At 40.9% G+C, this 12,257-nt stretch overlaps 1 protein-coding gene across 2 annotated transcripts in view; it reads right to left on the minus strand.

Moving 5' to 3' along the window:
• Positions 1-12,257, minus strand: part of UNC5D (unc-5 netrin receptor D) — a 571,167-nt gene that overhangs the window by 142,079 nt on the left and 416,831 nt on the right. For both annotated transcript variants that reach the window (XM_067470687.1, XM_067470686.1), the window contains exons 6-7: positions 11,008-11,175; positions 4,374-4,538 (exon numbers count right to left, since the gene is read on the minus strand). In XM_067470687.1, coding sequence (XP_067326788.1) covers positions 4,374-4,538; positions 11,008-11,175 — 333 coding nt within the window. The remainder of the gene's footprint in view (positions 1-4,373; positions 4,539-11,007; positions 11,176-12,257) is intronic.

Raw genomic sequence — 12,257 nt, forward strand, 5'->3', positions numbered from 1 at the left:
TCCTTTTCCTTTTGTAAAACTCAGAAGGATCCCAAAGACAGTTTAATATTCAGTGCTAGGAAGCAACACCATTAAGCCAAAATACTGCCTGCCTTAGTGCCTGCCTTGCCATTTCTCTTCCTGGATTTAATGGAGTCTCTCTCGGCATGAGGAGCAGTGAAAAGAGGGAGCAGTGCTGTTCTGGTAGGGCTGTACCAGGAGCTCCAGCTTCTTTTTTTTCTTTGAGTGTTTGCATGTATTCCAAGGTTCCATGCATTTTGCAATAAAGTGGCTTCCCTTGGTTTGCAATTATAGGGCCAATGACCCATCAATCATCATTAGGTTCTTTAGTTCCACCCCTTTTTCTGAGTTTAGGAGGGGAAAAGGGGACCTCTAGTTCAGTTCACACAGAGAAGCCTTTTGTACAGGATGTGAATCAGTTCCACCTGTAGAAAGCTTCGTCATTATTATTATTATTATTATTATTATTTACAGCTTTTATATTCTGCCCTTCTCACCCTGCAGGGGACTCGGGGCGGATTACAGTGTACACATATATGGCAAACATTCAATGCCAATTTTTGACACACAGACATATACAGACATACACAGAGGCTATTTAATTTTCCTGGCCGCCAGGGGAGCTGTCGCTTTCATCGTCCATCTTCGACGCTGATGAAGCACTTCCACATTCCCCGCATGCTTCCCCCCTGGAATACTTTGCTGGAGTCTTCTTTATGGCCTCATAAATCAGTTAATTTAGCCTCCCCACACTTTAAGGTGCTACTTAATTTTCCTACTTGACAGATGCAACTGTCTTTCGGGTTGCAAAGGTCGACAACAGGCTATACACAATTGGTTGGAAACCCACTCCAACCTTTTGGTCAGAGTGATCTTAATGCAGCTGACACTCAGCCGGCTCCGCCACAAGCTTTTGCTGAGGGGATCCAGTTCCACAGCACTACAGCCTTTGCTGGGGGGATCCAGTCCCACAGCTCTACAGAGAAGCATAGCTTTGCTGGGGGGATCCAGTCCCACAGCTCTACAGAGAAGCATAGCTTTGCTGGGGGGATCCAGTCCCACAGCTCTACAGAGAAGCATAGCTTTGCTGGGGGGATCCAGTCCCACAGCTCTACAGAGAAGCATAGCTTTGCTGGGGGGATCCAGTCCCACAGCTCTACAGAGAAGCATAGTTTTGCTGGGGGGATCCAGTCCCACAGCTCTACAGAGAAGCATAGCTTTGCTGGGGGAATTCAGTCCCACAGCTCTACAGAGAAGCATAGCTTTGCTGGGGGGATCCAGTCCCACAGCTCTACAGAGAAGCATAGCTTTGCTGGGGGGATCCAGTCCCACAGCTCTACAGAGAAGCATAGTTTTGCTGGGGGAATTCAGTCCCACAGCTCTACAGAGAAGCATAGCTTTGCTGGGGGAATTCAGTCCCACAGCTCTACAGAGAAGCATAGCTTTGCTGGGGGGATCCAGTCCCACAGCTTTACAGCCAGGCCTTCTTTCTTCTTGGAAATCTACAAAAGGACTCTGTTTGGTAAGGACCACTCGTGGCAGCCGTAATGCAATTTGGACTGGGTGTAGGGGCCCACACCAACAGAGCCTAATACAGATTGCCCAGGTAGAGGTCAAGGATTTCCCTGATAATGAAGAAACAGTTCACGAAGATAGTTGCCTGTCCCTTGTGGACCAGATTAAGAAAGCCACCAGTTGATTCAAAGCCTTGAAGTATTTGTTTGAATTATTGAAGACCCAAGCACTAATAAAGAACTTTGTTAAACTTTCCAAGTTTCTAAAGACTTTGTTTAGGGAAATCTATAGGGCCTCTAATCCGAGGCACCCCTGGCATCCCGTTGGGCATACAGAACACATCCTGTCTACAGACCTTTTCACAGGCCCAGCACGTGACAGCACAAGTGCCTTTTGGGAAGGGGAGGAGTCCTATCCCAAAGAATTCAAAAGGCTCTGCCCTAAACTACATTTTCCAGTATGCATTAGCAACAGAAAGCCCCAATTAGGAGCGAAGATCAGTCTGTAACCAGCCAGAATTCAAATGGATGTGTCAATATTCTACACTATGATTTCTGTTCCTGGGTTATAAATGTCATTTCCTAATCGGTTCTGTCATGAAAAAAAGTCAAAAGTTTATTACACTGCAAAAACTTTTCTTTGAGCAAGAGATATTATCCTATATATAGCATAACTTTGTTGAGTCTCCACCAAATTAGTGAAGCTGCTGCCTCAAAAGCAAAGTTTCTGGAGAATAACAACTACTTTCAAAGTAAGGACTACACAATTAAACAGGAAATAATGGTTTGAAACTAGGGACAAATTTTCTTTATTATTAAAAATTGTTGTTTAAAAAAAACCCTGAAAATTCACCAAAAATCCATGGATAAATAAAACATTCTGAAACTTCATGGGCAAAGAGTGGTAAATGTGCTCTACCATTGTAGCAAGTTTCACCCCAATAACTCTAAAAATGAGGGAGTTAGAAATCTCTGAATTTTCCCCAATTATAGTAATTAATTATGTGCAATTACTACTACGAAATAGTAATGAAATTTCATTAGTGTCATTACAGTAACAAAATTTTCACTCAGTATACTTTAGAAACACTTTAGAAACGAAGTCTCTGAAATTTCCCTAATTATAGTAATTTAATTATGCACAGTTACGACTACTTTTGTTACAGTAACAAAAATTTCACTAAGTATACTTTAGAAACACTTTAGAAACGAAGTCTCTGAAATTCCCCTAATTATAGTAATTTAATTATGCGCAATTACTACTACGAAATAATAACGAAATTTCATTAGTGTCATTATAGTAACAAAATTTTCACTTAAGTATATTTTAGAAACACTTTAGAAATGAAGCGCCAGTACCCTCCAGTTTTGTAATGACTTTTGAACCATTTTTAATTGATTGCACATCCCTAATAGATATAGATACACACACACACACACACACACACACACTAGAGGTGTAAATGCTTTATTTCATACCATTAAGTAAGAATAAATAATTTTAACAATTTTCTCTGTGTTGTTGTAGGTTTTTCAGGCTATATGGCCATGTTCTAGAAGCATTCTCTCCTGATGTTTCGCCTGCATCTATGAACTCACAACCTCTGAAGATGCTTGCCATAGATGCAGGCGAAATGTCAGGAGAGAATGTTTCTAGAACATGGCCATATAGCCCGAAAAACCTACAACAACCCAGGGATTCCAGCCATGAAAGCCTTCGACAATTTTCTCTGTGTTCCATGAGAATACAAAACACTTTTCAAGCACTATTTGTACTTGAGGATTTTGTTGTAAAGATTCATTTGCACCTAAACATTAGGGCTGGGCGGTTTCGTTTCGTTAATTCGTAATTCGTTAATAATTCGTTAATTTTGTTGATTACGAAGCGATAACGAACCATTCTGGAGCAATTTTTTTAAAAAACGAATTTTTAAAGACGTTTTGTAAATGCTTCGTATTTCGTTATTGTATTCGTTTCGTTATTGTTCCGAGGTCGTTTCGTTATTATTTCCGCATGTCTGGGCCAGTTTTATGGTTTAATTAGTGAAAAAAATTATAATATCACACCAACAGTCAACAACAGAGGGAGAGGGAAGCTTCAGAAGGTTTTGGAGGTTTTTTAGCGTATTTCGCGGTCGCGTCCGCCATTAACGAATTGATTCGTTATTGTTTCGGAAATCGATTCGTTATTTTTTTTACCATTTACGAAATTTCGTAAATATCGAACTTTTTAAAAGGAAAATTTTGTAATTATTTTAAATATCGAAACGCAAATCCCCCCAAAAAACGAATCGATTTTAGAAACAAATTTTTCCGTTGTTACCCAGGCCTACTAAACATACATTGTTTTTTATGTAGGAAATATATTCTGGAGGTGTATTATAGGAAGCTGAAAAGGTCAAATCCTTCAAGATCTTTATTGGAGAGTCAAAAGAAATACTTGTAAGGTTTGCTCCTCATCTGGACAAGCAGAGAGCCTGTGCTCACCCATTAATGTGATCCATTTTCTGAACCGATAATACAGCATCCAAGGTAATGCCTGATATATTATTCACCACAGGTTGAAAACTTCCCTTCCAGCAACTGTAAGTCTTTCCACAAACTTCAAAGGATATGAGCTCCAAGCAAAAAGATTTCAGCAAAATGAATTTCAAAGCTGCTATCTCTCTCTTACACAAAAATACTTGTGGAAATATTTTACTATGTACGACTCTTACGAGGCTCTAACATGATTCATAGAATTGTTTACGAGTCTTCATTTAAGGCTGCAAATTTGAATACTTTCCTACTTATCTATCTAGACAGATAATTGTATGTTTGGGTAATTTAACATAAACACTTGCTATCAAAGCTACTCACCATGAATGCAAAGACCTTCAGTGCAGTTCTCTGACTCTTGATTTGGTCCTTCACAGAATTTCCCACCGTTACGTGGAGGAGGAGCGGTGCATTCACGGATCCTCAAATGCTCGCACTCAGGGCTACATACAGACCATTCACTCCATGCTTCCCAACCACCGTCCACTAAACAGAAGAAATAAATTGCATGCTTTAGATGGCAAATTGTTTTGGAGAGTTCAGCAATACAGGTGAAAAATCAATTTTTATTTTATTTTATTTTTTATTTAACTTGTATACCACTACTCCCAATTTGGCTCGGAGCGGTTTATAGAAATAGATTAAAACAATACAATTAGCTTTAAAACAACCGTAACAATAACAATAGGTAGCAAGGACAGACATAGCCCATCAAAAGCTTGCCGGAAAAGAAAAGTTTTACAGGCTTTCCAAAAAGCAAATAAGTCTCGAATGGTTCGAGTTTCCACCAGCAAGGCATTCCATAAATAAGGGGCTACAATCGAGAAGGCTCTATGCCTAGTACAGTGGTTCTCAACCTTCCTAATGCCGTGACTCCTTAATACAGTCCCTCATGTTGTGGTGACCCCAACCATAACATTGTTTTTGTTGCTACTTCATAACAGTTATTTTACTACTGTTACATATCATAATGTAAATATCAGATATGCAAGATGTATTTTCATTCACTGGACCAAACTGGGCACAAATACCCAATGCACCCACATGTAAATGCTAGTGGGTTTAGGGGAGGATTGATTTTGTAATTTGGGAGTTGTAGTTGCTGGGATTTATAGTTCCCCTATAATCAAAGAGCATTCTGAACACCACCAGCGATGGATTTGAACATAATTTGCCACACAGAACTCCCATGACCAACAGAAAACACTGGAAGGGTTTGGTGGGCATTGACCTTGAGTTTGGGAGTTGTAGTTCACCTATTTCCAGAGAGCACTGTGGACACACGCAATGGTGGATCTTGACCAAAGTTGGCACAAATACACAATATGCGCAAATGTGAGCACTGGTGGAGTCTGGGGAAAATAGACTTTGACTTTTGGGAGTTGTAGTTGCTGGGATTTATAGTTCATTACAATCAAAGAACATTCTGAACTCCACCAATGATAGAATTGGCTCAAACTTCCCACATTGAATCCCCATGACCATCAGAAAATACTGTGTTTTCTGATGGTCTTTGGTGACCCCTCTGACACCCCCTCGCGACCCCCCCAGGGGTCCTGACTCCCAGGTTGAGAAACACTGGTCTAGTAGATGACAAATGATAGGTCCGGATGTTAGGGACTGCAAGCAAATTTTGGTCTTCAGACCGGAGTAATCTGTGGGGTTGGTAGGGGGATAAGCAGGCCCTCAGGTTCTTTCCTGGCTTTCTCCTCAGCCATTGGGACCGAGAGAGAGAGAGAGAGAGCCCCTCCGGCTGGAGGTATCACCCACCTCTGCTCCCTCCTTTGTTTTTGCACCTACCTTCAGGAAAGGCGGGCATCTCCGCCTCTCTCTCTTTCTTCCTCTTGGTCCCAATGGTTGAGGAGAAAGTCAGGAGAAGAGGCGACTTTTGGTGAGCACGCCGAGGCTTTCAGACACGCCTCCGGACCTGAAGCGGGCCAGGCAAGGGAGCAAGTGCGCCGTGGCGGCTCTGCCCCTTGGCCCACCTGCGGATTGGGGAGAGGAGAGGAGCGCGAGGTGTGTGGAGTGCTGGGGGCTTGGGAAAGGGAGCCATCATGGGGAAGGGATTGAACGTGGAGAACGATTGAGCGCCAGCTCTGCGCGTGCACCCGGTGGCCGGGTGGAGCAGGAACAAGAGGGGCTAGGCGAGGCTCAAGGGCCCGGCCCCTTCGGGAAGAGGATCGCCCGGCAGCGAGGCAAGGAAGCCGAGGCTCCCCCCTGACTGCTAGGGCTGTTGTGAGCTGAGGGGGCGCTCCTCAAGTGGCGGTCGAGGGGCATTTACAGAGGCGCCTCTGCGCCCCTGGCAAAAAAAAGTGTACTGCAGCCGCTTACTTCGTGTAATGGACGAGCCGCCCCTGATTATGTATACTGTATATTTCTGCAAACATGTACATCGTTTTGTACACACTTTTATTTATCACAAAATCCTGGGTGTTTGGATGTCAATAAAGGATTGCACTTTCATTTATATGTTCATTTTAGAAATCGAATCTTCATGAAATTTCTTATCCAAATATGAATTAAAATTCTCCCTCCTTTCTATAGTGAGGCAATTAGTGCTCCCTTTAATGTCCTCTCAATGTTCATGGATGCGTACATGAAATAAACATGTGTCTTCTGCTAATTGATTGCTTTGCTGATATCTGTCTCTAAATCCTATTCTTTTTTAGTGGTATTATTTATTTATCATGTCAAGAGCAACCAGACATTTGTATTACATTTTTAACAAAACAAAACAAACAAACAGACAAAACTCAAAGTTTGCAAGCTTGATAGTTGAGTGGTAGATTCACCACTGCTCATCTCATTTGGGATCTGGATGCTCTGGGTCTGATGGTTTTCCTATGAAGCATCATGTTTTTAGTAACAACTGATGTTATGCCTGAATAAAAGAATTCTTGGTGTGAAAAAAAATCAAGGTCCAGTCAAATCTAGAGTCATAGATAATTCCAATGTGGACGAGAAATATCACAGTGGGGCTTGTAGGACATTTGTTAATGACTACCTAAAAAAATTCCCAAGGATGAATATGTTTTTGTTCACTGACTTACAACAGTTTCCTTTTTGTCCAGCTCTACTCTATATTGTTTGTGTGCACAATATTGAAATGAACAAAAGCAGATCAAAAGAAAGGAACGGGGAAAAAGAAATCCCAGTTTCAATAAATTCCAATTTAAATCCTGTGGACATGAACAGACACCTATGGTGTTCAAAGGACTATGAATAATAAAAGCTAAAGAGAATAAGCAGGCAATCTTAAAATTTACTGACATGCACAGTCCAGCTTCATTTGCAGCAAGAAGGTGAATTCAGAAGAACACAATAGACTATTGGCGGTTCTATTCTTCATGCTCATTTCTGCTATAGTCTGTAGGTTGAGGATCGCTTTGAAGAAAGTGGCAAATCAAAGCTTTTTAAGAAGTTGTCAAGGAAATTGTGTTGATTTGTGAGTACCAAAATGAAAATGCATTCATACATGCTAACTAGCATTATTTTATGGACATTCTGGGGGTCAAGAGAGAATTTCTGTGTTATATGATTAACTAGCTGTCCCCTGCCACACGTTGCTGTGGTCCAGTCTGTGTATATGTGTTTTGTGTGTGTGTGTGTGTGTATGTGTGTGTATTTGTGTATATGTGTATATATGTGGTTTTGCGCATGAATTGTAATGTATTTTTATTTTTTGGCTTTTTAAGTCTCTTCTGCTGTATTTTTCAGTGTTTTTTTATGAGCGATGGTCACTCGTTGTCCTGACAGGTGTATTGTGTCCAAATTTGGTGTCAATTTGCCCAGTGGTATTTGAGTTATGCTAATCCCACTGTGGTCAAGTGCGAATTTTAACCTACAGTCATGTATAACTATAGGTAGGTGTTTAAAGGGGTAAATATTTAAAATAGCATAACTAAGGGGATGGTAGCCAGCTCAGCTCCCTCTGAGATGGGTTGCAATGGAAAAAGGGGAGAAGCCAACTGCCACTTGGCAAAAGCAGGCATTTTAAATAGGCAGTCTGTGGTCAGAGAACCGCAGGGAAAGCTGGTTCTACTGTGTTGAGAAGCAGGAAGGTTTAGATAGGTCAAGTTGACTTATTTAGATTAGTAGTTAGGGTTTGAGCAAAAAGGGGAAGAGAACCCCAGTAAGAATTTTTACTGTAACAGAGATAACAGAGGGAAAGAATAGGCTAGTTAAGGAAAGAAACACATTTTGAAGGAAATAAGTTTAAAATCGGTCTAGTGGAAAGAACAGTCATAGAATCATAGAATCAAAGAGTTGGAAGAGACCTCATGGGCCATCCCGTCCAACCCCCTGCCAAGAAGCAGGAATGTCCTCTTAAGAGTTGTTTTATGAAAGTAACCACTAAATGTATAAATGTAACCACCAAAGAAATGTACCTCTAGGAGTTAAGAAACACTGAAACCATTAAGCTTCTATACTTCAATAAACTTATTACAGTTTCTCTTAAATCCAAATCTCTGTTTCGTATACTTTCGAGTCAAGCCGCGCTACACACCAAACAAAGATAAAGAGCATATTACAGGCTAGTGGCTGTGTTATCGATTTTATAGATTCATTACAAGTTGTAGGAGACCCTGACAAATCAGGAATGTCCCTACAACTGGTGGCTTTGTTAAACCCACAAATGAACATTACATTTTTATTTATATACTAGCCGTTCCCTGCCACGTGTTGCTGTGGCCCAGTCTGTGTATGTGTTTTCTGTGTGTATATATATGTATATGTGTGTGTATATATTTGTGTATATGTGTATATACATGTGTTTGTGTATATATATGTAATTTGTATGTAATGTATTTTTTGTGTTTTTTGGCTTTTTAAGACTTTTCTGCTGTGCTTTTCAGTGTTTTTATGAGTGATGGTCACTCGTTGGCCTGATAGGTGTATTGTGTCTAAATTTGGTGTCAATTTCTTCAGTGGTTTTAGAGTTATGTTAATCCCACAAATAATTACATTTTTATTTATATAGACTAGCTGTACCCGCCATGTGTTGCTGTGGCCAAACTCCCCCCCCCCTCTTTCTCTCCTTCTTTCTCTCCTTCATTTGCTCCCTCTTTCCTTCCTTCCCTTTTCTTCTTTCCTTCTCTCCTTCCTTCTTTCTCTACCTCTTTCCTTCCTTTCCCCTTTTCCTTTTCCTTCTCTTTCTCTCCTTTTTTCTTTCTCTACCTCTTCCCTTCCTTTGCTCTTTGCTTCCATGCTTTCTTCTCTCTTTCCTTCTTTCCATCAGGAGAGAATGCTTCCGGAATATGGCTGTACAGCCCAAAAAACTTACAACAAACCAAACAACACCTTCTCTGTTTGCATGGAAGTCAACCACATGTGAAGTTAGAGGAAAATAAGTGCAAATATAACATTTTCTGTGCAGGAAACTATTTTCTTGAGGGGGAAATAATATTTCTGCATAGAAATATTTTCTGCAAAGAAAAATCCGTTTCTTGCACAGAAAATGCCATTTCCTGTACAAAACAACCATATGTGAATTTTGTGCAAAATAAGTGCCAAACTGTGAAGATTCTTGATAATCCAATACTCGTCTAATCAGGATTTCATGACATTGAAATAATTTTTTTTCTGAATATTATTTCCATCCCTAGACAGAATTATCAATCCATTATGTCAATTTATTGTCATAAATATTTTGGCACAGCTGAAATCTCCATCATACCACACAACGTAAGGATGCCTCATGAAGAGCAGACCTAGCACCTGATGCTTGACGTCCATGTGACTGTAGAACAACATTCTGAAGAAGGACACACAACGGAGTTACTTTTCATAGTGCTAAGGCAGTGGTTTTCAACCTTCCTAATGCCACGATCCCTCAATACAGTTCCTCATGTTGTGGTGACCCCCAACCATAAAACTATTTTTGTTACTACTTCACAACTGTAATTTTGCTACTGTTTTGAATCGTCATGTAAATATGCAGGATGTATTTTCATTCACTGGACCAAATTTGGCACAAATACCCGTTTCACCCAAATATGAATACTAGTGGGGTTGGGGAAGATTGATTTTGCCATTTGGGAGTTGTAGTTGCTGGGATTTATAATTTACCTACAATCAAATATTATTCTGAACTTCACCAATGATGGAATTGAACCAAACTTGGCACACAGAACTTCCATGACCAACAGAAAATACTGCAAGGATTTGGTGGGCAGTGTCCTTTTGTTTTGGAGTTGTAGTTCACCTACATCCAAAGATCACTGTGGACTCAAACAATGATGGATCTGGACCAAACTCTACAAGAATACTCAATATGCCCAAATGTGAACACTGGTGGAGTTTGGGGAAAATAGAATCTTGACATTTGGGAGTTGTAGATACCAGGATTTATAGTTCACCTACAATCACAGAGCATTCTGAACACCACTGATAGAATTGGGCCAAACCTCCCACACAGAACCCCCATGTGGGCCACAGTAATGCGTTACTGTGTTGTGTGGTATGATGGCTAGTCTGTATAAATAAAAATGTAATGTTAGTTTGTGGGATTAACATAACTCAAAAATCACAGGATGAATTGTCACCAAATTTGGACACAATACACCTATCAGGTGAATGAGTGACCATCACTCATAAAACCACTGAAAACCACAGCAGAAGGGACTTGGTTTTGGAGTTGTAGTTCACCTACATCCAGAGAGCACTGTGGATACAAACAGGGACGAATCTGGACCAAACTTGGCACAAATACTCAATATGACCAAATATGAACACTGGTAGAGTTTGGGGAAAATAGACCTTGACATTTGGGAGTTATAGTTGCTGGGATTTATAGTTCACCTACAATCAAAGAGCATTCTGCACCCCACCAGCGATAGAATTGGGCCAAACTTCCCACACAAAACCCCCATGACCATCCCCCAGGATGAGAAACACTGTGCTAAGGGTTCAAGTTAAAGTAACAGTATTATTTCTGTCTTTCTCTTTTTCTCACCAGGACACAAGGAAGTGCAGGTAATTTTCTGCACAGACATTCCCTCGCAGAAAGCACCTCCATTAAGAGGAGCAGGGTTCGTGCAGGTCCTGGACCTCTTCTGCCATCCTCTGCCACAGCGTACATTGCAGTTAGACCATTCTGTCCAGGATGACCAACCTCCATTCACTGAAACCAGAATATTTGAAAGAAGAAACACAGATAACACATTATAGTTTTTAGAGAGTAAACCTTCATTTCAAATCCTTCCATTTCCAAGCTTTTTCTAAAAAAATATAAAACATTCTGTCTGTAAAATTTCAAGCTCGGTTGTAAATATTGCAAAATAAATAATATTACTAAATAAATAATGTTGAGATGCATTTTCATAAAAGGACTTGGTGTAAACAAATGCAAAACAGACTGATATGCCAGGTATGATGCTAAGGTGTTTCAGAAGTTGTGTTTCACCCCAGATTTGCTTAACCATAGGTCAGTGGTTCTCAACCTGGGGTCCCCAGATGTTTTTGGCCTTCAGCTCCCATAAATCATAACAGCTGATAAACTGGCTGGGATTTCTGGGAGTTGTAGGCCAAAAACATCTGGGGACCCCAGGTTGAGAACCACTGCCATAGGAGAAAACTATATTAAGTAGCTTTTCCTGAGTTAAGCTGGATCAGGCAGTGTTAAGCCACCCACGATGGCAATCCACACAGATCTAAGTGTTCAGAGTAGATATGCTGTGGAAGTGCAATATGGTTCTGCTTGCATAACTACTACACAATGCTGAGCCATATAGGATTGTGGCTTCAATGTGTAGTCTCTCACTAAGCATCTTTTGCATAATGCTTTTGTGCAACTAGGCAATAAAGCCATATACGATTCCGGCCCAGTTTATTTGTAAGAATGTATCTCCCTCTATGACCCATCTCGGAGTTTACGTTCATTGGGGGAGGCTCTGCTCTCGATCCCGCCACCCTTGCAAGCGCGATTGGCAGGGACGAGAATCATAGAATCATAGAATCAAAGAGTTGGAAGAGACCTCATGGGCCATCCAGTCCAACCCCCTGCCAAGAAGCAGGAATATTGCATTCAAATCACCCCTAACAGATGGCCATCCAGCCTCTGTTTAAAAGCTTCCAAAGAAGGAGCCTCCACCACACTCCGGGGCAGAGAGTTCCACTGCTGAACGGCTCTCACAGTCAGGAAGTTCTTCCTCATGTTCAGATAGAATCTCCTTTCTTGTAGTTTGAAGCCATTGTTTCGCGTCC

The sequence above is a fragment of the Anolis sagrei genome, chromosome 7 (genome assembly GCF_037176765.1).
Source record: "Anolis sagrei isolate rAnoSag1 chromosome 7, rAnoSag1.mat, whole genome shotgun sequence".
NCBI lineage: Eukaryota > Metazoa > Chordata > Lepidosauria > Squamata > Dactyloidae > Anolis > Anolis sagrei.